This window comes from Alligator sinensis, unplaced genomic scaffold, assembly GCF_000455745.1.
Source record: "Alligator sinensis unplaced genomic scaffold, ASM45574v1 scaffold1542_1, whole genome shotgun sequence".
Classification (NCBI taxonomy): domain Eukaryota; kingdom Metazoa; phylum Chordata; order Crocodylia; family Alligatoridae; genus Alligator; species Alligator sinensis.
Genome location: NW_005842452.1, coordinates 662,860 through 686,899, shown reverse-complemented (window position 1 = coordinate 686,899; position 24,040 = coordinate 662,860). Strand labels below are relative to the sequence as shown.

At 49.4% G+C, this 24,040-nt stretch overlaps 1 protein-coding gene across 1 annotated transcript in view; it reads left to right on the top strand.

Annotated features, from left to right (window-relative positions):
• The window catches only part of VDR (vitamin D receptor), a 75,436-nt gene that overhangs the window by 21,720 nt on the left and 29,676 nt on the right, over positions 1–24,040 (top strand). Inside the window, exons 4-6 of the mRNA XM_025212269.1 lie at positions 5,341–5,394; positions 12,995–13,066; positions 16,474–16,624. Of these exons, the coding sequence (XP_025068054.1) occupies positions 5,385–5,394; positions 12,995–13,066; positions 16,474–16,624 (233 nt within the window). The 5' untranslated portion in view covers positions 5,341–5,384. The remainder of the gene's footprint in view (positions 1–5,340; positions 5,395–12,994; positions 13,067–16,473; positions 16,625–24,040) is intronic.

Genomic DNA, 24,040 nt, shown 5'->3' with positions numbered 1-24,040 from the left:
CCCCCCCCCCCAATTTTTTTTAAAGGAAAGCGGAGGTGTTTCTTTATAATGACTTTAAGAACTGGCACTTTAAAAACCAGTTTGGAGGCTGGCGATAAAATCAGCAGAGGTGGCAGTGTTCTGCAAATGCTGCCATAACCATCTGAATGGTTATTGTTCGGTGCCCGGCGCAAGCCAGCCGTGGCCTCTGATTAGATCTGAGGCTGCTCTGCCCTCCTTCAGTGCATGGATCGCTGCTGCAAACGGTCTGACGGCAGCACCCGGCCTAATCCGAATCACCTGGCTGTTCCCCGTGTTCATCCCGTTGAGCTGGTTGCATCCTGTCGTGAAGATTTTATGCTGCCTGTGGCAAAGGTGGTCTCTTCCTTCCACGCGCACCACACCCCGGGTCCTGCCTGCAATCTGTAGATGCCATCATGGTACAAACTCAGGGCAGCCACCAGGTCAGGCTTCCTGTGCTGCAGGTACTGGCATGTGGAGTGGCTGTGCAAGGCCGTGTGTGTCGGCTTGTTCATTCACCTGCTGGTGTTGAATGGAGTCCTGGGTTTGTACAAAAAAATCCTTGGCTCAAAGTCTGCTCGAATCCAGGGTTACGTTTGGCTGCCGGCTGATTGGTGTGTGCATGCACATAGCTGCAAAGCACTGGGAAGCGATGGCAGTGGAAGTAAATCCGGGCTCCTACCAGGAGCACTGCTGGAGGACTAAGGAGCAGCAAGAAAGTGAGGCTCACTTCCTGTCCTGAGCAATTTAATAAATCCAAAGCTAAACCCAAGAGGAATCGCTCTGCTGATCAAGTCCGGCCACCTGCACAATAGGGAGGCGGTGCTCTCCCCTCCCTTGAGGGTCTTCAAGAGGAGACTGGACAAGCACTTAGCTGGGGTCGTCTGACCCCAGCGCTCTTTCCTGCCCAGGGCAGGGGGTCAGACTCGATGACCTACTGAGGTCCCTTCTGACCCTAACCTCTATGAATAGAGGCCAAGAAACTTCACCGGTGATTTCTGTATTGGCGGCTTTTTCTGCAAGTCAGGAGCAAATAGCTGAGTGAAGGAGCGCAGGGGGAACGCGTTCTGGCGGCTGTGTGACAGGGAGGTCTCTAGGTCAGGTGCAAAGCCAAAGACAAGAAGATACGGCAGAACTCGCGCGCGGTCTACGTGAGCCAGTGACATTCCAGTGATGCCCTGCAAAACTAGGGCGCTGGCAAACGGCTTCGTGGAGTGAGTGCTGGCAGCGCATCCAGACGTAGACTCCGGCAAGTGAAGACATGTCGACAAATTAAGAAACCAGGTCCGATGCAGGAGATAATGTTTTTGCTGGATGAAGCCCAGAAATGCATACGAGGAAAACATCTATACTTTGCTCTCCGAAGAAAAGACCTAAGGAGCTGGATCCAGAAAGATGCTGCCTGATGAAGGGCGTTTGTGCCCGATAGCTTGCAATTAAAGAGATTTTGCAAAACTCTAGTTGGTCTAATACAAGATATCGCCTCTGCCACGGGTTCTGATTTTCATTACAAGAGACGCATTTGCTGTGAACGTGGGCAGAGGTGAAGGAAGAACAGAAACATTGGAGAGGAATGGTGGAGCTGGCCAACTGAGACGGGAGCAGCGTTTCCCCATGTGAGGCAGAAAATCCTTCTGAAAAAAGGCAGCAAGGGTGAGTCAGCTTTGGCCTAGCTAGCACAAAGCTAGAAATCAAGCTGCTAAAGTACAGACTTAGTAGTGCTCAGAAGAAAAAGCTATTTTGGTCGACTGAGCAAGAATGAGGGGCACGGGTAGCCTAGCAAGTCGCTCTGGCTTTTGCACGGTGCCGCAGCCAGTTGCTCCCTGTGAATCTGGTGCCGGGTGGAAGCTTTTCTCTCATTCCCATTTCAATGGACGCTGCCTTGAAGACGGCCAGGTCTGGTGCCAGCCAGGAATAGGGTGTTTGCATCGCAGGCTATTCTTGCTGCGTGGCCCCAGCCAAAATGACACGGCCCGTGGACCACGGTTCCCAGCCACTTGGAGCAACGACATGCAAAACGCCAGAACGGCTGCTTTCACCTTCCCACAAGTGAAGTTTGCTCCCTAACCTCTGTCGGGTGAGGGCTGCCTAAGATAAAAGCCGAACATAAAGCTTGTAAACGCAGTTCTTTTATGCGTTTCCCTCCCTAGATTAAAAACCCATCCCAGCTTCCCTCTTTCCTCCGCTCCCAGTTGGTCTCGCGAGTCCCGCCATTTGTCATAGCCACACGCTTGGCCTCTTTTCCCCTCCCACTCTCGGGGATCTCCCAATTTGAGGACTTCTCTTATTTGCTGTATCTGGTCATCAATTCATGTCTGGTGGAGTCCAGTGACCTCCTGTCTGGGGTGAACTCTGGAGCTGGGTGGCGTATTGATCAGAGATGTGCGTTCCCCTGTCTGATGCAAAGCTGCGCCCTTTGCTTCTGTGGGCAAAATGATACCCCCCCGCAAGCTCTGTGCACTGCACGTCGCCCCACTTCTCCAGCACCAGCTTGCAACCCTGACCAGGGGCCTTGTCCTCCTGTGCCCTGCTCTCTCCCTACACCGCCCCTTCTTAGTTGCCCTCCGATGGCTGATCCCATTTTATTGCTGGGGTGTCAACATTTAACGAGGCTTTGAGGAGGGGCAGAGCCCAGGTGATGGCATTGTTATGCCAGGAAGTGTTTAATGACTGCTATCAACCTGTTCTTTGTTCTGTAGACAGTTGCTGAGCTGCCAGGAGCTCCACGTGTCCTCTCCATTCCCCTTGCCAGACTCTTGCCAAATCCTCCGAGCAGAGGCCCAGAATATTTGCTGGAGTTGTGGCATGCAAAAGTTATTGCCTCGCAGACAGAAACGCCATCCAGTTCAGTACAAGCACTGGCTGAGCAAAGCAAGATACCCCTTTTTTTTTTTTTCCCCCAGCTTGGTTCTTACCATTTTGCTCTTCCGTCGTCTAGTTCTGGCTGCCGCCACCTGGAGCTTTCTGGCTGTGAATTGGTCCGTAATCAGGTTTTAGTTTATGGTTTGGACTTGTTCCACTGTGAAAATTTGTATAAAGCTCTTATGCTCTGACCCAGTCCAGTTCCTCCCAGGTAATGAGCTTACTGCTCCTTTTTTTATGTTGGGACTCTAGAACTCGTGACCGCCTTCAGCTGACGTATTTGCAGCTCCGTTCTTCAATGGTAAGATGGAAAGGGAACTTTCCAATTGCCAGGCAACACTGAGCTCACGTCCAAAAGCTCAGGTCGAGCACACTGGGGTGCTCCATTGTGCAGCAGGTCTCGCAGAACATAACTTCTGGGGTAGAAACTGCTGCAAAGGAACAAGCCCTGCACGTGGGCAGGTGGAGAAGACGGGGGTGCAGGTGCCTCCTTGCACATGATGCAACATTTTTTTAACTGCAGAAAACGAAACTAGAAGCTTTATTCCTAGGCTAGGGGCTTAGGGCTGTACTGAAGCAAAAACCAGTATAACTTCCTGGGAATAAAAAAAAAAAAAAGCAGTCTTCTGGGCTGTGAAATAGGAGCTGCAGTTACCAGGAGCAGCCAACACAGCAGAATTGCAGAGCAAAGGCAATCATTGCAACCATTACAAAGGAGAGAGGGCTGCTAAAACTGGGGAATAAAGAGTTTAGAAGGGATCAGGTAGATTATAGTGAGCTATGACGTCAATGGACTCCCTCAATATTGCCCGAGTAGAAAGACTGCTGCTACCACTGCCAAGTAGCTGGCTTTCAACTTTGGGTGGAGCAGAAATCAAAGGAGGGGTGGAAATGCACCAGTGCACCCCTCCCTGGATCCGCCCCGGCCTTGCCCGATTTTAGAGCCTGTGAATGCTACCATAAATTCCATCTCCAACCAAACGAACAGCGGGGCTAGTTATGAAATGCCACGAGATGACTTGTAACTGGTAGGAAATAGCTGCCAACCTTCACTTGCCCACTGGTAAGCCCGCATCTGGAGTCCTGTGTCTACACTACAGAAAGGATGTGGCTAAATGAGAAGGAGTCCAGTGCAGGGGAATGAATGGTTGGGGGGCTGGGGCACAGGAGGCGGAGGGAATTAGGCTTATTTAGTCTGCAGAAGAGAAGACTGACTCCCTTCAACTCCTTCCATCCAAAGAAGATGGAGCTGGACTGCTCTCAGTGGGGGCAGATGCCAGAACAAGGAGCAATGGGCTCAGATTGCAGCAAGACAAGTTGAGGTTGGATATCTGGAAAAACTTTCTCACTAGTGAATACCTGCAACAGGTTACCCAGAGAGGTGGTGGACTCTCCATCCTTGGAGGATTTTAAGACCCAGCTAGATAAAGCCCTGGCTGGGGTGATCTAGGTGGGGCTGGTCCTGCTTTGAGCAGAGAGTTGGACTAAATGTGACCTCCCAAGCTCCCTCCCAACCTTCATTTTCTATGATTCATCACACCATTGAACTTAACCAGAACCCACCTGCCCTGCAGCATAAGTTTTAGCTCTTAGGGATTCCCTGTGGCCTCAGCAGAGGAGCTAGTGTGAAAATAGCCAGGTCTAGCTAGCACTGCAAGGGAGTTGGGAGGTGCGAGGTCTAGGGAAGCAGCTGCCGCCAGAAGTATTGGCATCTGCTGAAGGGTTTTAGTGCATGGGTGGGTATCCTGGACCAGGGGCTGGGAACCTTTGAGCTGAATTAACAGAGCTGGGTCTAAGGCAGGATGCCCTGAGCTAAGGACTTCCCCACCGCCACGTGCCAATGCCACCAACCACAAGCTGCAGGTTCCAGACCCCTTTCCTGCATGTTTTGAGGCCTGAACACTTGGAAATACGTTCTTTGAGGGGTATTAAGATTTTTGCATGGAGCAGTCAGTGCTGTGTTAAAGGCATTTTTTGATATTGAATCGAGCTCTTGCAAATCAGGGTGCCTGAAGCTGAGATGACTGCTATCCCCTCTCCAGGCTGCCACTACCTTATGGCTGGGGCCTCAGGTTTTCTAGATCTCTTTCTTTTCTGGCCTAAAGCTGCCAAGCTATAAATGTAATAATGGCCATTTAACATTATGGCTAGGGAAGCAACTTAATTACTGAACAAAGCACTTCTGTGCCATGCTGATGCTATAACAGCCATTACGCAGGCAATGAATAAGCGACTAAGAATCTTTGTCAAAGACAATTGCTCGCCAAAGACATCTGTCTTCTGCCAGGGCTTAAGGAGCTGCTAGCACGGATTTTGCAAGTCTGGAAGACTCAAATTAGGGCAATGCAATTATTTTTCTGGTTTCTGTGTGTCTGCCATTGGGCTGCCATTCATCCTTCTCTGCGTCCTATAGGAATAGGGAAAGGATCTCAAAATCACCAGCCTAAACTAAGCTTTTGTTTTCTTTTGTCTCCCAAGGTTGAGTCTGTTGGATCCACTTTGCTGCTGTCATCTCTTCCTGCATGGCTGAGAGTAAGTGCAAACTCCATGGGTTTTGTGGGGTTGTTTTTTATTTTCCTGTGCTGTCGTCGTCTTCCTCCTCCTCTTGCGCATGGGATGTACGTGTCCTGTCTCCTGCACCGTAGATTAAAGAGACATTTCTCGCTTCCCAGCCACCATTCAGGGTCGCGTGTTCCTCTCTGGTGCCTCTTGTTTCTTGCTCTTCTGCCTCGCTTCTCTGTATCTTCTCGCTCGGAAGACCAATACACATGTCTCTGCATTCTTGTAGCTCCCTGCATTACCCCCGTCGATTTGGGTGGGAGAGGCATCTCCTCCTGGTGGTAGCTTTCTTTTATTTTAAATTCCACTCCACTAGCTATTCTTGGCAACTTCTTGACTGCCGATGAGCCATCACACCCCCTTCTCCAGACAATGCTGACTGCATTGTATCTGCAGGCAGTGTGTGGGTCCCCACCGCCGCCCCCTGAATATCAGACGCCTCCCAGAAATCCTCGTTTTATCACCTGGTTAAATGTGCTGAGCCGCAGCGGTGAGGGACCATGCCAGCCCCCACCCACACACGGCTTTAAGACACGGTGGTAAACACGTGACTCATCAGCCAGCTCTTTGCTCTCAGCCACTGCCCCCGGGAAATGTAGACTCTGACCAGACGGAAACATTTAAGGGTTGACATTGCATGGACTGGGAGCCCTGGCTCGAACCCAAAGCAGGCCCTCTGTGCTCTGCTTTCTTGTGATTGCCCCCCGGGTCGTGTTGCGGGATGGATGCAGAGGGCAGCTACCTCTCGGTGTATGTGGAAGGCCCTGTACATCCTGTGTCCGTTGTACGCAGGCTGGATACACCTCCTGCCTAGTGCACACCCCACCACACACATCAGCAGAACTCTTTTAAGAGGTGACTTTTTAGGTGCCTCCATCCCCACTCGCGTGTGATCTCAGGCTGGGAGTCTCTGGCATGACCTACTAGTAGAAACAAGTTGCTGTGCTAATTGGGGTGCTAATTAGAGAGAAGTTCAGGTGCTTCCCAGTGCGGCCAGCATGAGTCTCCTCCTCTCCGTAGACTGATCTCCATATACCACCCCACACCTTGCTTTATTTCCCAGTCTTTATCTCCCTGGAGGCTTATATGGCTCTGTCATCCTAATACGTGAGGCACACTGATCTTCCAAGAGTGCCCCGTGCGGGAAGTCAGTGCTCAGTTCCCCCTGCTCCAAATGGAGAGTTCAGGCATAGAAAGGCTTGACTTTCCAAAGGAGACACAGGAAGTCTGTAGCAGAAACCCCCCTGTCTTGTGTCGTAGGCTTGTGCCCAGACAACCGCACAGTCCCTCCTCTGATCACTCTTATTCTGCAGCAGGGGAAAGGCTGTTGACCTCATGGTTACCCAATCTGTTGACCTAATGGGCACCAAGTCCATTTAGCTCAGTTGGTTATAATTTGATACCAATAACACCAAGATTGCAGGTTCAATCAATGGTTGGTTTTCACTTGTGGACCCCTAAAAATGTCAAATGGCTGTGCAGACGCCTTTGAATTGCAAGTGTTGGGTGTTCACATAAGTTTAATCATCGTTATCTTTTGCAGACCCTGTAATCATAGTCTGGAGACCCCCATGGGTCTGCAGACCACAAGCTGAAAACCACTGGACTCTTGAAGTCCCTTCCAACTTTACTCCTCTATGAAAAATCCTACCTTGCTCTTACTCAGCAGTGGCTAACAATAGGGTGTGACTTAATTGCTCCACAAAGCAATCTGCTGTTAACTGCCCCCACTCACAGTTAATGGGAGGGTTTTTGCATGTCACACGCATGCAAAGAAGGTCAGATGCCTACACGTGGTTGTGGCATGGAATCCGTGCTAGTGCTACGCTCAGTCGTGCCGTACGATCCATGCTACGCACGTGAGGTTTTTCCAGTTATTGGGCACGTAACCACAGTGGTTCTCTGACGACTGCTTCCTCTGTGGATTGTCTGGAGGTGTCCCAGTGCACTATCCCAATTGTTGATTCAATAACAGCCTTCTCAGCCAGCTTGGAGTGTGGCTGCTGTTGCTTTGGGTTTTCATTCTTAGTCATCAGTGCAGAGAAGCTTGAAATTTCCCAGTCTTTTCAAAGATTTAACTTCCAGTTTGCTCTATGATGGGACATGGACTGAGCTGCACACTTTTTAAGACCCGTGACCTCAGTACAGGATGGATTGCAACCCTTCTGTGTAGTCTTGATTGGGTCAAAAAAATGAGTTGTTCTTTTAATGCACCCAAATGTGAAACTGCATTGATGGTTTTTGGGGGGGTTTTGGGGGTTTTTTTGCTAGACCAGAAGAACACAAACAAGGGCAACTGTTTTTTAGCTGGGTCATTTTGGCTTTTACATGAGCAGAGGAATGAATGTCAGCCTGATGAATGAGCAATCTGTTCTGGGGGTGGGGGAATACTCCGGAGAGACCTACACGGGGCTCTGAGATCTGAGTTTCATTATGGTATTGACTAACACTTTTTTCCAATAAGTCAGCAGAATTATAGTGCTGAGATGCTTTTCCCATGGGAATAACAGGGGATCTGCCCTTCATAAGGGGATGAGAATAATTAATCGCAAATCAGTGGCCAAGTCACTTTTTGCTTTTAATTAAGAGTTGCCTAAGATAACGAGCGTGAGAATGAAGCCTGTGCAGCGTCAGGTCCAGCAACCCTATCAGAAATGGCCTCTGCAGCGTGCCAGGGGCAAGTAGGTAAATGTACCCTTGTTCTTTGCTTCCTCCTTAGTTCAGCCCAAACTGCTCAACCAGAATGGGAAGTGGAAAGCCAGAGTGACTTCCCTTTCCTGACGCAGGTGTACTGCACAGAGCCTCCGTGCAGCGGGGAGTGGAGCAACTCTTGCAGACATCCCTGTGTGGGTCGAGTTCTTCTTTCCCCATCGCTCCATTGGTACCAACCCCTTTTCCTGGCAAACGGGAGTTGTTCTTCCCTGTTTTTTCACACGCCTCTTCCTTGGAGCTCAGTGCCTGCATCGTGCAATGACTGGAGGACTGTTCTGCCACCCTTAGATTTAAATACACGGAGGCATTCGGAGGGTTTATGGTAAAGGATAGCACCAAAGCATGCTTTCCACCTCTCCAGCCACTGCTGGGATAAGGCCCGGTTGCCTTCCCTTTTTCCCTAAGGGCAAATAATATCTCCTCATCTGATCATGATACCTTTTGTGTTTGGAAACCTTCCTGGAAGAAGTGTAGTCATGGTTAATGAGAATTCAGGCTGTCTTGTAGCAACAGCACGTGGGGAAGGTGAAGATATGCCAGGGCAGTTGTGTTACAGCAGTGTAAGGGCACAGGGAAAGCTGAATATTGGATGTGAGGCTAGGGGGGAAAAAAGGAAGTCGGGTAGAGGGTGGCGTGCGCAGACTGCTGCAAGCTGATTTCTCCAGTCAGATGTGGATTTGGAGATGTACCGTCTCATGCAGAGACAAGCCAGGGCTTGCTCCTCCAAGCGAGGGGCTGTGGAGGTGCAGCTCCAGGTTAGCAGCCTCCTGGCTACACATTGCTTAAGGAGAGGGCTTGGCAGATCTTTGCGTGAAAGATTTTCATGTGAAATCTGCCAAGAGTGGGGCAGCTGCAGAGAAAGAAGAGAAGCCCTAGGGGCTCGTTGCAAGTGACCCGTCTTGCTACTAAATCCGGCTGACGGGTCAGGGCAAAGTGAGCAGAAAATGCTAAGTGGCTGCCCTGCATGTAGGTGCTTCCTCTTCCTGTGTGGCAGCCGTGTTTTCGCACAAACACCGAGATGACTCCCTCCGTCTTCCTCCTGAAATGGCCTAACAGCAGGCTCGCGTTACACAGGCGTGCAGCCCAAAAAAGCAAAGCATCCTTTCCTTCGTCCAACCCAACGGGTAATTTAGTGGAGCTGCAATGCTGCCATGCTGTCAAGGTTGGCATTTGTGCTCCCTATAGCATCACCAGCAACGCTTCCTGCAGAATCTGGGATCCTTGGAGTTCTTCCATCCCGATTATCAGTGATGTTGCTCTTATCAGGTGCTGCTGCAAATGAGCAAACTCCTCCCAGCAACATTTTCCCCTGGGAGCATTTCCTAGCTCATGTATTCACACGACACTCCCTGTAATAGAGCAACCTGGATGTGTTGCTCCTAACAGGCACCGATTGTAGCCATCAATCTTGCTTGGCTTGTGAGCTGACATGATCCCATCACATGAATGGAAAGCTGCAGGCAAATAAGGGGGTTTTTTAGGTTGTTTTTTTTTAAAGTTGAAACAGGATGAAAATAGCTTCTAACATTCAGTAATCCTTGTTGAACACAAATGATGTATGTACAGAGTAGGCCGTGGCTGTCATCATATCGCCTGTTAATAGAAGCATTGTAATTACATGGGATTCCTCGTTATATTTTAAACCAGGATGAAGGTTGAGATCAGGATGGAAGATACTGGATAGCTTTGTAAATCCATAGGACTCTGAGCATAATATAAAGGAAAAACCCTTTAAAAAAACATTCAGACTGAACTCAGCATTACAGGTGCTATTTGTGCATGAGGGCCCCATCGGGGTACAGCTCGAGAAGCAAGTCTGCTAATGAGTTTAGAATCTGCATGATGAGAAAATGCAGCCGGCAGATGTTAAGAACATTATTATCTTCCTCCTCCTTTCCCTAATAGGCATCACTTTTCATGTTACCTACTCACAGCTAAATGGCAGTGAGATTTTATTTTTTTAATTCCAAGGTAGACCAGCCTCAGTGACCACCTCTCTGTCATTATGAGCCGAGAGGACCAGAGAGTCCTGAGAAGACACTTCATGGGTGACAGGGTGCTGGCTTCAGGCTTTGATGTCCTAGCAAGACTCTTCCCTTCTTCCTGCCAAACTCGTACAGCATCTTGTAACGCACTAGCCCTTCGTTCTGGGCTGATTCTTGCGTGGTTCTTCATAATGGTCCAGTGAGTTTACTAACCTAGGTTAATATTTTCGAAGGAGGCTACGGCAGCTAGTGCTCCAAACCACATAGCTTTTGGGTGACTAATCCTTTACTCTCCCTTGAAAACGGTGCTCTAAAAAAAGTGTCTTGTGGAGGGCGTTAATAAGCTGTATTAGTAACTGCGCACAGAATGGCTGTATGCCAAATGATTTGGGATTGTTGCATTCATTTGTCATGTCCATTTTCCCCATTTCATCAACACATCTGTGTATGTATAGGCTGGGCTCTTTAATTGAATTTTGGGCAGTAACCCTGACTGGCTGCTTTTGTCAAAGGTTTACACGGTCTTTCCAGCAGTATTGAGCCCTTCTAAGAAACATTTGAAAGTAGCTTGTCAAGGGAACTGTCAACTCCTGGTCCCTAAAAGCTCTGTAACTTATCGTTTAGGTCATCTTTTGGTCTGTTCGGTGGTGACATGTAGGGGGTGCACATGCACCCCCTGAGAGTGCTGGTGCACCCCCTGATGGCCACCATTCCCTGCCTATGTGATGAGCAGGGGGGGCAGACGGGAGCGCCGGTGTCCCCCCTGAGAGTACCTGCCGGGGAGTGGGGGCGCCAGGAGGATTCCCCCCCCCGCCCCCCACAAGTTGCTGACTGCCTGCTGAGGGGGCAAGTGCCCCCCCCTGACTCGGGAGGCACCAGTTGCCCATGAACACATTTATAGACTCCTAGAAAATGAGGGTTGGAAGGGACCTCAGAAGGGTACATCTAGACCAGCCCCACCTAGATCGTCCCAGCCAAGGCTTTGTCTACCCGGGTCTTAAAAACCTCCAAGGATGGAGATTGCACCACCTCTCTGGGTAACTTGTTCCAGTGTTTTTCTAAACTCCTAGTGATTTTTTTTTTCTTTTTTTTTTTTTTTTTTTTTTTTTGATACCTAACCTAAACTTCCCTTGCTGCAACTTGATATGATTGCTCTTTGTTCTGTCATCTGCCAGATGACTGGTCTTATAGCAGAAAAGAGCAAACATAATGTGCATTAGGGCTGTGCGAAGCTTTGGGTGGCGATTTTCAATTTGGAGGAGATTCAGCCCGATTTTTGGTGGCCGAATCTCTGAATCAATTTAAAGGTCCAGATCGATTTTCAAAGCTCTCCAAATCTTCGGAAAAGATATGGAGAGCTTTGATTTCGGGCAGTCCCCAGTGGCTGCAGCAGGGAGCTGCAGCTGACTCTAGCCCCCGCCTGCTCCCCGACCTCCCCCACGGCTACCCCTGCCCACTCCAGCTCCCAGCCCTTTAAAGAAAAGCCCCGGTGCTCACTGGGTGCTGCAGGGCAGGGGGGTGATTCCCCACTGCCCCATGCTACATGGGTTGCTCTGCACGAGGCCCCCAACCTGCCCCCTCACTCCCCTAGCCCCTGCATGGGTGCCCCGTGTGGGACAGCTCCAGCCCTTTAAGGAAAAAAAAACACGGAGAAAAGCCCCGGGACTCCCTGCTCTTGCAGCAGCCCCAGGGCTCATGCAAGAGCCCCCCCATGTGACACAGGGCAACGGGGGGCAGCAGGGATCGCCTGCCTGGAGCCAAATCTGAAGCGAATACTAGCCACTTCACATGGGCCTAATGTGCAGATTGTTCAGTATGGTTTTTTGGGCGTGTCTACATGTGCATTTACACCAGCTTAAATTTAGTGTGCAGTAAATTAGTGTGTGCAGTAAGCAAGAATAGGCCAACATTTAAACATGCTGGTGTTAAAGTGCATTAACACTGTGTGTGGACTGACTTGGGACTAATTTTAGTCCCAAGTCAGTCCACACACAGTATTACTGCGCACGTCCACACATGCGTTACTGCACAGTAACTAATCAGGCATAAATTTGATGCCTGCCTGATGCAGGTATCAAATTTTATGCTCAAGTCAGCATTAAGTCTCCATATCTCCTGCGCAATATGGGTATGCGCATGTAGATGTGTGCACGTACTGCATAGTAACTTCAGTTACTGTGCAGTAAATGCGCATGTGTAGATACCAAATTATTTCTGGCGTTGGCATCTCTACTCAATTTACTGTTGCAGATCTCTTATTTCGCCAACCGGATTTTCCCAGTGCAGCGACGTACTTAGACACACGCGTAACTCCCAGCACTTCAATTATCCCATTGGCTTGAAACCTTTATGCCTTGACTCACAACCGAAGCTCAACTCAGCCATTTGGCATTGCTTCATTTCATTCCACTGCACCGAGCGTCACCCTATCCAGCACTGACCGGGCTAAGTTATGAAATACGGTGGTGTAGCCGAAAGGACTGAGCCGTGCATCATTCTCACACTTGTTCCCTGCCTTTTTCCGTCCTGCGCTGTGGGTCACCGGATGGGTGATGAGCAGATAGTTTCTCCTTGGCCTGGAGGGCGGCATAATCACCTGCTCCCGATATGACTGTCCCCTATGTCTAGGAAGGAGGGTGTTTTGAGAACCTCTATCACGGGGATCAGAGTTAAGTGACACCTCCGGTGTGATGGGTGGGGCCAGGTAGCCTGAGAGCACCACACCCGGCTGATGCAGGTTGCTGACGTCAATGGCTCTGTTAGTGATAGGAATAATTTCCCAAACTGAAAGAGCCCGAGATGATCCATCGGACTTGCTCCACGTCGCGTTACAGCTGAAGAAAAATTGACGTTGTGAAACGTTTCTCATCCTGCAGGTTGTTCCATGTCGGAGATCCCGAGCTCCTGGGAAATATACCAGCAAAACGTAGCCTATCTTCCAGATGCCGGTAAAGTAGTCCTTTTTCTTTGAGAATATTTGCTGTTTTCTGCTGCTGAGTCGTCAGGTTGGGGGGAAAAGCCGGCTGAATGATCTTAAGGGGGCCTGATGGTCTGTCTGTCTTGGCTGGGATTTTATAGGAGCTCAAAGGAGTTGAGGCCTTCAGACCTAATTCATTGCAGCTCTGAAAATCCCAGCCCTTGAATATTCCTGCTTGATATACTAAGATCTCTCCAGGGTTACAGAGTAAGACTTGCAGAAGGCCTGTCTTCTTAAAGTGACTTGGATGTCCGTAACTCCTACTGACTCTCAGCAAGAATCGAGGCTCCAGAGGGCTCGAGTCGCACTGAAAATCTTGTCCAGATGTCTGTCCTATGCACAAGCCAGTGGTCAGAGACGGGGCCGGACACACGCATGGGTGAACCAGGTGGCCGCCCAGGGCCCGGACAGAAAGGGGGCCTGAAAATGGCAATTTAAAAATTATTACGATGGTTATCTCTGGTGAAGTGGGGTGCGATACTAAAAATTCACCGGGGTAGCCAGGAGTCTAGGTATGGTGCTGGTCCGAGACAAGCTTCTTAGTTGGAAGTCAAGTTAGAAGACGCACCTTGCAGACTAACAGTGCGTGTAGCACAAGTTTAGGCTGGAGCTCATTTCATCCGATGCTATGAAAAGACACGAAGAAAGCAGAGTTATAAGAAGACAGAAGTCTGAATACAAAAGACAAGGGGAGGAAGATGAAGAGGGAGAAATGAACAGAGAGAGGGTGGTGGTGGCAGAGGTAGAGACGAGCAAAAAAGCAGCAATCCCATAGGAATAAAGGGGTCGCCAAAGCTAAGCCAGGTAATGGGATAGGGATCCAGAGTCCCTGTTTAAAACATACTTAACACAATCCAGTCTGCGGAGGATTTCTGGTTCCCCAATTTCCCGTTCAAATCGTTTTGTAAATGTTTGCTGTCGGAGAGCAGCCGCTCTCTGCTCGATGGTGGAGCGTCCGGGGAGGTTGAAGTGTACTCGTCTTTCTGCACCTGACGGCAGAGTGGTGTTCATTCGTCCTGCCACGTAGGGATCACCCGGTCTGTCCAATGTAGACAACAGAGGGGCACTGCAAGCAGGTGATGGTGCGTATGGCAGTGGTGGAGTTGCAAGTGAACGAACCTCGGATGTTATATAATCCATGTCTGGTGCAGTGCTGACATGGTCTGCATTGTTGCTGGTGCACAGAAGGCATTTGGGTCTGTTGCAAGGCCAGGTGCCTTGGTGAGGCTGAGGCTTGGCTAGCTTGTTGCTTGAGACGCAGGACTGGTTTGTCCCCCATGACGACTTTGAGGGGGTCATCCTTTTCCAGGAGGTCACTAATGGTATGTCTGACGTGCTCTGTAGGGGATAACCAGAAGGACTCTACCCCAGGGTTGGTATTGTAGCAGGTCTGAGCCTGGCTTTGTTGATTCGAGTGGCTACCGTGGTCCCCGATTCTCACCGTCTCATGGGCAGCAATCCTGAGAGAGTGTAGTACAGTACCGCAAACTGCATCTGACTATTAATTTCCAGCTGTCTGTGAGCAGTGGGTTGGAGAGCAGTGACGCAGGCTTTCAAGCTACCTGTGTAGTTTAATTTTCCAGTCATCCTGTTGATTGGCTCTCCATTAGCAGGAAACGAGGTGCTTGAAAAGAAATGAACTGATGGATCCAAGCTGATTGCAACCGAGAATTAAACTGTGGGGTTAAATTCGACACTTTCTGCTACTGACAGCCTTTCTGTTGTTTGCCTGATGACTAATCAGTGGCTGCCGGAAGAGAGAGCGTTATGCAGAGCAATTCAAGCACATAGTAAAACATCTTTAAAAAAGTGGAGTAGGAAGAGCAGTAATGTAGCCACACTGCACATGGTCTCTATCATGGAAAACTAGCTTTTTCTAAGGATTGTAAATCCGTTTCTAAACTTTAGGCCTCAAGCCCTTAGTGTGAGCTTAATAGTATGGTTCCATTTTACAGGTAGGGAAAACCGAGGCTCGGAGGCAAGGCTCCAAGGTTGCACAGCAACTCATTTGTTGAGCTGGGAATTAAACCCAGTCCCCTCTAACCACTGTGCAGTATTACTTCTGAAATATAACCTCACTTGCCATGGGTCAGCTCAATCCTGCCTAGGAAACTTTTGAGCGGCAAGATTGGCCGGGGTGAGGGGAGGAATTGATACCAATCTCCCAGCTGATCACTTTGGAAAATCTGGCGCTGCGTGCACCACGTGGGAAATGAATATTTTACAGTAACATTTGCCTATTCTAGTTCTCAAGGGTTAAATGCTGAAACCTCCTGCCAAAAAAAATAAAAAGCTCATTTGCATGTAATCTTTCTGTACGTGAAATTTTGGGCGTGACTAGAAAAGCAGGGACGATAAAAACGCCAATCTTTCCTGCTGCTTGTCCCAGGATTCAAGAGGGTGCAGAGCTGCAGAATAAAAAAGCAAACCGAGCGCCTCCAACTGCGAGCCGTGCGTCCGACAAGCCATGCTTGTATAAATCGATTCTCCATCATAAACCGAAACTCCAAACTTGGCAGGAACGTGATGCTGTGTAGGCAAGACAGACATGCATTTCTGTTGAGCTTGATAGTTTCCATAGAGCTGTAGAGAGATCCTTCCTTGGCAAGTCTACCACATCATAGAAAGCCTTTTGGGGGGCGTTATTAAAAGGCAAAACTAAATAATTCTTTTTTTATTTTAAACTGGGAGACGCTTCTGAGAGTTATGACCCTGTCCTAAGAGATGGGCATCAAAGTGTGAATTCCAGCATTCGCTGCAACAACCTGATGTGCAAGGTGCTTTGAGTACCTCTTCCTCTCCCTTAAAAAAACAAACCACTTCTTAAGAAGGAGGACGAAGGGGGAAAAAAACCCCAACCAAAACAATACTCGTTTGACTTGCATGTTTGGCAGGTTACTCATCTCCGCGTGCGAGACGGCTGGGGTGGTGCTAGTCACTTCCCTTTTTACCAAGCAGGGAAATTTTGACTTTTTTTCGGGTAGTGGCACGCTTTCCCGCGTAGTCTGACGGATGAAAACACAGCGTACGGTTGAGTCCCGGGGCAGACTCTAGCAGGAACAAGAAGGGTCAGGAGCAAAAGAGACTGAAAGTCCCCCCCAGGAGTCTGGGGAAAGGTTGGACGTGCTTCAAGGTGAGGTTAGAAGAGCATCTGGTAAGGCTTTCTTGGCCTCTGGGGCTCAGATCGAGGATTGCAGTGGTGGGGAGATGCACAAAAAGCCTCCGTCTTTCAACCACATTATTGCAAGTTCTTCCTGCCCTGTGCCAGGATTGGCACAAGATGCCACCCATTGCTGCCTTGCCTATAACTTTGCTGTAAGACTCTGCAGTGAGGAGGGGGAAGTCTCTAACCCTTTTTTGGCTTCTTTCCCATCTCAGAAATGGAGATCATGGCAGCAAGCACCTCGCTGCCTGACCCAGGCGGCGAATTCGATAGGAACGTTCCCCGGATCTGCGGTGTCTGCGGGGACAAGGCGACGGGCTTTCATTTCAACGCTATGACGTGCGAAGGCTGCAAAGGGTTCTTCAGGTGTGTGATTTTTTTTTTTTTTTTTTTTTTAATCACAAACACGTAGGGACCAGCTTTGCGCATGAAAACACCAAACTCTGAATCGGGCTGGCCGAGTCGAGAGGCAACCAGTTGGGTTTCCGGCTTCTTATTAGGGCAGGCAGCACCTCTGTTGGAAAACCTGGGCGTCTGGTAGAGCAGAGCCAGCGCACCCGACCTTTGCAGATGTCTGAAAATGTTGCTGCTGTTAAAGGAGGCTAATGAACGCAGTGGCTGAATAAGCCAAGTGTCTCTAAATACCATGAGTTGCACTATTTCCCTTTCATTGATATTTTTTTTTTCTTGTCTCCCCTTCCTTCTCTTGTGGTCTTCAGTTCCTCCTTTTCTTTTCTAATGTCTATTTGCATGTCAGCGCATGTATACACACCTAGAATAAGCTCCTTTTGTAGCTGAAGATCATCTGTTGGAAGGATCCACGAGGAAGTAAATTCCCCCGCATGCAGGCAGTTCACAGCTTCAGAGGGATGTGCGGGGTACCGACCCAGTCCCTCGACCTCTTGCGGGTGACTTTCTCTTGCAGCTGCAGCTCTAACTTTGAGTGAATTTGGAGGTTTTCAGACGCTGGAGAATTCTGGCTACTGATTTATTGCTTCCCCCAGCAATTATCTCTAATGAAGCAAATGTATTTTTAATGAAGATGTCTGCATGGACGGCAGGGAAGGGTTTGCATGGGAATTTTCTTCCACTTTAGTACAAATTACCTAGACTAAGAGTTGCTGTAATTAAAGATGATGATAGCTGCTGTGCGGCTAATTAGGGCAACATTCAGTTAAGTATCAGTGCTGTAATGAGATGGTCGTCAGAGTAGATGGGCTGCCTCATGCAGCTAAATGCCAGAAAAGACAGATATGCTTCACGCCTTCAGCTCTGATGAGGGCTTAAAAGGGGCTTTAGGAGCTGAGTAGTCGGATAATCCCTTTGCAGGGGCTGCGAGACAGGATGTGGGTTTTCTTTGCGTTCCACCGCCTTGCAAGTGGTTTTTGAGCTGGGTTGTGCTGCAGCCTGGCTAACTGGAATTAACATTTTCTTCCATTGCCACTGCTTACTTAACAAGTGAGAGTGCTTTGGGTCTGGGGCTTACCCATTTGTCAGACCGGGTCTCTGCACAGGGTGGCTGCAGGCATCGTACCAGCGTGCACGTTTCTAAACCATTGTTCTTGCTTCCAGGAACCAGTGGCTAACTAGCACTTGTAGTGCTTTGGCCTCCTTGATGATAGTAAAACCCTCCTTGAGGATAGTAAAACACTGCAACAGGTTCCCCAGAGAGGTGGTGGACTCTCCATCCTCGGAGGTTTTTAAGACCCAGCTAGACAAAGCCTTGGCTGGGATGATGTAGTTGGGGCTGGTCCTGCTTGGAGCAGGGGGTTGGACTAGAAGTGCTCTCCCAAGGTCCCTTCCCACCCTCATTTTCTATGATGTGCCTCCATTTCTGGCTATTGTGAGCTGTCTCCCCCCAATGCTGCACTACATAAAGTACTTTCAGGTCTCTTCTTATGTTGTCCATCAACCACTGGCGAGGCCTACCTTGAAGATGTCATCCTAGATTATGGATGATTATGATATTTCTCAGTTACTCCACTCTCACCACATGGCCAGTCCCTGCTAACCATTGTACACACACCACTCCTGTAATGAGGGGCTGTCCCGTGATATTTCATAGTTCTTCGTTACTTCTTTCTCTCCATTTACCCCTCACTGGGGCTTTCACCGGTCCGACTCTCTTCCTGAGAACATTGATTTTAAAACAAATCACTTCCTATAGGTTTTCCAGCATTGTGCAACAAGTCTCCCTCCGATACATCACTACAGATCTAATAATGGTGTTGTAGTACACTTCTAAACTGGTTTGACTGGCTGGATATGCCAGAATCCAAGAGCAGCTAGAGACGGATCTGCACCCTGGGTCCAAACTGAAGAATACCTGAAATCAGCAGGTTCCAGGACTAACTTTATTACATACCTGCATAGGAATTTATTAGATCATACTGAGTTATTAAAGTGTGTACTCGACCGATAGCATGGACAGACATCAGGCGACCTTTGGCCAGCCGATTTCTTAAGTCCTACAGCCACACAGTTTATTGGCACCGTGGAGTGGCATCCATCAGCCTTTTATTGAGCGGCGGTTGTTTGCTCAGTAACTCCTAAACCAGAACTGAATTCTTACTCCAGGTTTATTCTGCAACCTCACGGAAGACAGCACAGCCGTACTGTATTCACACAAGTGCAACAAGCAGAATTACTCCCGTGTTGACCGTCCCACTAGTCGTCTGAGCTCGTCCTCTTGGCTTCCCCTTCCCAAGTCCACGTTCTTGCTGAGGCCTGAAGTTATTCTTCCTTCTCCAGCCACTCTTGTCCCCATTGCTGTAGCTCTGTCTTGGCTTGTGCCTTATTCATCTTCTTATCTTTTCCATAGCTCCTTTCGCCTTGTTCCTGCCTGTCCAAAAAGCTTTTTGCCAAGATGGTTAAATGGGCATCCTCTTGACTTCCACACACAACTCCAACTTCTGCTTATCCTTCCCTTCCAGGCTCTGTCTAACCCCATTCCCACTCCTGCCCATGTGTATTCCCCTGCTTATACCCTCATTCACTTCCCCTCCTTCTGTAATGGCTCATTTCCCCTCCTTCCCTTATCTAACAGAAGGCCCAGAGCTAGGAGCAGTCAGAAACGGTCCCTTTTGGTCTTTAAGTTTCCAAAAGCTCTGGAGCAGCATGCATGCAGACGCTGGAGGGGCTGGCTGGGACATGGAGGGTGGTTCAGTGTGGGGGGCTGCTTGCCATCTAGTCCCACACTGAAGCACCCTCGTGCCCCAGCCAGCCCTTCCACAGCACTGTGAGCTGTGGGGGGAGCAGCCCCAGGCTGGCAGGCTGATCCTTGGGGGGGCCCCTGCCAGCTGGGGCTGCTCCGACCCAGCTCAGTGTGCTGCACATGAAGAAACTCCAGAGTTTATTGCTCCCGGGTACACATTCAAATGGCACACCTGGGAACAATAAACTGTAGAGCAATGCGCTCTGGAGTTTATTGATGCACAGTAATAGCATGTGTAGACGCACCCCTTGTCAGCTTTCTGGTAATATTCACCAGGTGCCATTGTCAGGCTATAAAATGGACCGGTTTTTTTGCCTTTACACTCTGCCAACATATTACAGCTGTTTTGGGGACGTGGCTTGTGAAAACCATCAAGAGGCTTTACCAATTGTACAAGGCCATGCATACCGAGGTGGGTACGTGCATGCCTGCTCAAAAAGCTGTGCTCCATTTTGGGTGTGCTGGAAAATGCCTGGACACCAAAGCAGGCTCAGAGGTTTTGAGGCTAGAGGTGACCATGCTGCTGATCTAGTGTGACCTCTTGCGTCACCCAGAGCAGAATTTCACCCATGTAAGGTATGTCTGGGTGCTGGTGACACCAGAGCAAACTCTTTTATTTTTAAGATAAATGTCATGAGAGTGTTGCAGACAGAAAAAGGGCATTTGGAACAAGTAACCAGGCACGCACTGCCCCCTCTCCTCCCCACTTGGTTCAAAGGCTGGTCAAACAAGACTGGCCTAATACTTCCCAGCAAGAATGCAGCGCAAGTCCCTGATGTGTGCATGTCTGTACAGGGCGCCAGGCTCTGTAGCTCTCACCCCTACAAGACAAAGGATGGAGACTGCAGAAACCAAACAATGCAGCAAACAAGTATTAGTTTAAGACGGAGCTGACCGTGAACTACAGCTCGGACACCGAGCGGAACTTCCAGCCAATCTGAAGCTTTTAAGAGATGAATCCTTGGGCTCTCTTTGACCGGGGCCTGTTTCCAAGTCCTCCTCCTGTTCACAGACAGGCTTTCTAACCATAAAGGCAGTGAAGTGCTGGGGTAGATCTCCATGGGAAGTTATTAAGAAAGGTTAAATAAGCGTCCCTCAGAAGTGGTTTTAAGCAGACTTGATCCTGCCTTGGACCCCAGCAGTCCCTATTTACTGGGACTCTAAGCTCATTCTTTTGGGAAGAGTATAACAGCAAACAGCTGTGCCCACGCTTCCAAGATCACGGACCTGCTCTGCTTGCCTTTTATGCAGAGCCGAATGGAGGCACTGTAGGAGAAAAGCACTTGTCCCCCAGGGGCTCAGTGAGCTTCTGCCACTGAATTAGGAGAAGAAACAGTGGTTTTTAAACATCCTCCTCTCCAATCGCTGGCTGCTTTCCGCTGGAGACTGAATGAGAAACGTTCAGGCAGGGAGAACTGCCGTGGAGCCAACCCCAGTACTTTCCATTTCGTTCCTTCTGCATCATGGCAGGCTGCTGGCAGGAGTGCCCTTCAGTTCCTAGAAGGCATCTTTCCCTCCCCGGATATATGGTCTCTTTTTATATAGGTGCGATTGGCCTCTTATGCTTGCCAGTCCAAGGAGCTTTGACAGGTTATTTAGCAATCCTGGGCCCTGCAAGGGCAATTTATAATTGCTGATTACAACACTTTTAATGACATACCCAATCCGCATACCAGCACACGGCCTTCCCCCACCTTGTTGGAAGGTGTCCTATTTGGTGACCTGCAGAGCCTCCATCTAGAAATCAGGTGGTAGGTCAAGGTGATCGGCTTTAACCTGTGGGGGTCTGAGCTTTCCAGCCGTAGGAGAAGTCCGTGTTGCCCACCGCAGCGTACAAAGAGTCACCTCTCTCTTCCGACCTTCCTGCGAACAAGTGGTTACAGTGAAGGACCAGGGCTGTTTGTACGGCGGCGTCTCTTGGAGGCTGATTCTTTTCATCGACTCGTGTGTTTTGAACCACACACACAAATTTGGTTCCTTTGAAGTTGGGAGAGGAGGGGGGCAATCCAGACTGCCCCTCTGGCCTAACTTTTTTTTTTCTTCAGAGACAGCAAATAGTTTCTCCCATGGCTCTTCATGGTACTTCTTAAAGCTGGACCTCTTGCAGATCGAATCGGGCACTTGAACATAGAAGGCAAGCCAAATTAGCACACCAATTTTTGAAAGTTCAGGCTTAAATATGTATGTGAATCTTCTAGCACCGGGTAAATGCTGGCTCGCCCAGAAGTGTGTGGCGGGTGACTAATTTTACAGGAATGCTCTGCCTGTTGTGGTACTGACTTTAGTTCTGGTCTAGGACTGGGGACTCTCTGCAGTAGGTGTTGTCCAGCTACAAAATGCAAAGATGACCCCTGCCTCGGTGAGACTGCAGCCCAAGTGTAAGGCACAAGGACAGCTGGTGGTAGACTGATTTGGGAATGCAAAGAACCGGTGAGGCAGTTTTGCTGAGCCTGGTGGGTAGCTGCTTCAGCACACTGGCCTGCCACAGTGAAGTTCCTTGTAAGCATCAGAGCAAAAGGGGAGCTTCAAGGAGGAAATAAATGACATGACAAAGGCCTGTTGAATGTCGGGGGCTGAGCAAGGATAGTTAAGTCAAGTCGGCCCCGAGGCTGCTGCGACCACTGGGGCACTTTAGACACCGTAACAACCTTCCTTAGGAGGTTAGTTGAATTTTGCATCATTGGTAATTCTTCGGGCAAAGTGACCTGGTGGCATCCATCTCCTCTCCAGGTGCAGCTGGCTGTTGGCTCGCAGGGAGCTCATCCGCCCTTTGACAGGTCTTGTTTTCAGTCTGGTTGGGTCTCCATGCACCCTTCTCACCCAGGCTAGCTCAGGGGGGTGCCAGTTTAGCCGCCGATCCTAAAGCAGGCTGTACTGGTTTACGTGGTACTAGATAGCAAACCGAGAGAGGCTTGGCTTGACGGGGAAACCGGCATAAGCAGCCCGGGAAGACGGCTTGAGAGGCGATTCAGAGGGAGTGAAGCTGACTGTCTCACCATTTTTAGTGAAAGTCAAAGCAGAGTAAAATGTAAATCTGTCTCAGATAAGGCATTCCCAATGCACCCTGCAGCCTCCTCCCATGGCATTCTCTCAGACCTGCTCCTGGCCAGTGCTCACTCATTTAGTTTTAGCAATTAACATTTTTTTTTTTTCCTAACTAATGCCTTTAAAAAGGCATGTGGAAGGAGTTGGGGGATCAATCCTGTTTGGTATCTCCCCTTCCTCTGCATCCTGAGTAGAAGCTTTCTGGTAGGAATACCCCTAAAGCCATTGCAGAACTAAATCCACAGTAACAATGACGGCAAACGCTGAAGACTAGTGAGATACAGAACTTCATGTTCCCCATCCGGTGACCCATGCTTGGCCTGGTTATTTGTACTGGATTTGCACCTCGGTATTTCCATGCATGAGCCTGGATCCGCTGCTAGGCATTGTTCTCTCTCTCACACACACACGCCCCACCTCACCATCCAAGTGCCTGCCTCGGGACCCAAAACGATCAGCCGCTCTAGCCAAGCTGCAGCTGTTCTACGTACAGATTCCCTTTCCTATTTAGCTACCCACAGATGTGCTTTTCCCTCCCTGAAGGTTTGTGGCCTCTGCCCATCGTGGCTGTACAGCGCCTGGGCTGCATTATTGTTCGGGCTGTTGTTGATCGAGAGTTTGAATGGAAATAGCTTCCATTTTTCCCTTGCAGCCAAAAAAAAAGAGGCTAAATCTGGGCTGCGAGACGCTCTCAGCCCCGACCACGTGCGCTTGAAGCTGAACGCAGAACCTGTTTACTCTTGTAGATGGACAAGATTAGTACAGGGAGGGTTCGGGTTATTTTTAATTTTCGGCTGTCTGCCTGGGACATCGTTTTCAATGAGCCTTGAAATGGCTGGTTCTGCCGGGTTTATAAAAATACACTGAGGTTGGATGGAGCCAGACAGCTTGTGCTCTCGCTGGGCCGCTGCGGGCAGCGCCTGCCCCTGCTGTGCTGGCGATTTGTCGCTTTTGATTCTTTTGCAGCAAAGAACCAAGCCCCTCACGCACGCTCTGCTTTTGAAAAACCTCTTCTCTAATTCACTCTGCAGCGGGGATGCACCACGAATTACAGCTTTAGCATTAGCTGAAGCCCTCAGACCGGGTCACCATAGCGGTATGCAGGGCTGGCTGGGGCATCCCATGCCCCTGCCTTCCTATTGATTATGGTAGCCGATGGAGGACCCTGCTGTGCTCTGCCCTGCAGAAACACACAGCCTTTACTCCAAGGAGCTTCCAACAGCCCAGATAAAGGCTGAAGCTGGAAATGAAAAGCTAAGAAGAACTGCAGTCCCCGATGCTGCAAACTCTCGTGAACCAGGTTCCTCCAACTAGTGATTAACACTGGCCTTAAAAAGTGGATTTAAAAACAAAAAAAAAACCCTGGGGGGGAATGTCAAGACCCTTCTACTTTGGCCATGAGGGCTCAGAACTGGTTTTTTAACGAAGGAAGACATTCTTGCTTTATCACTTGTCTCCAGTGCATTCAACAAAAAAGCACAAACATTGCAAAGCTCAAGATAACATCGGGAGATAGAGGCTGG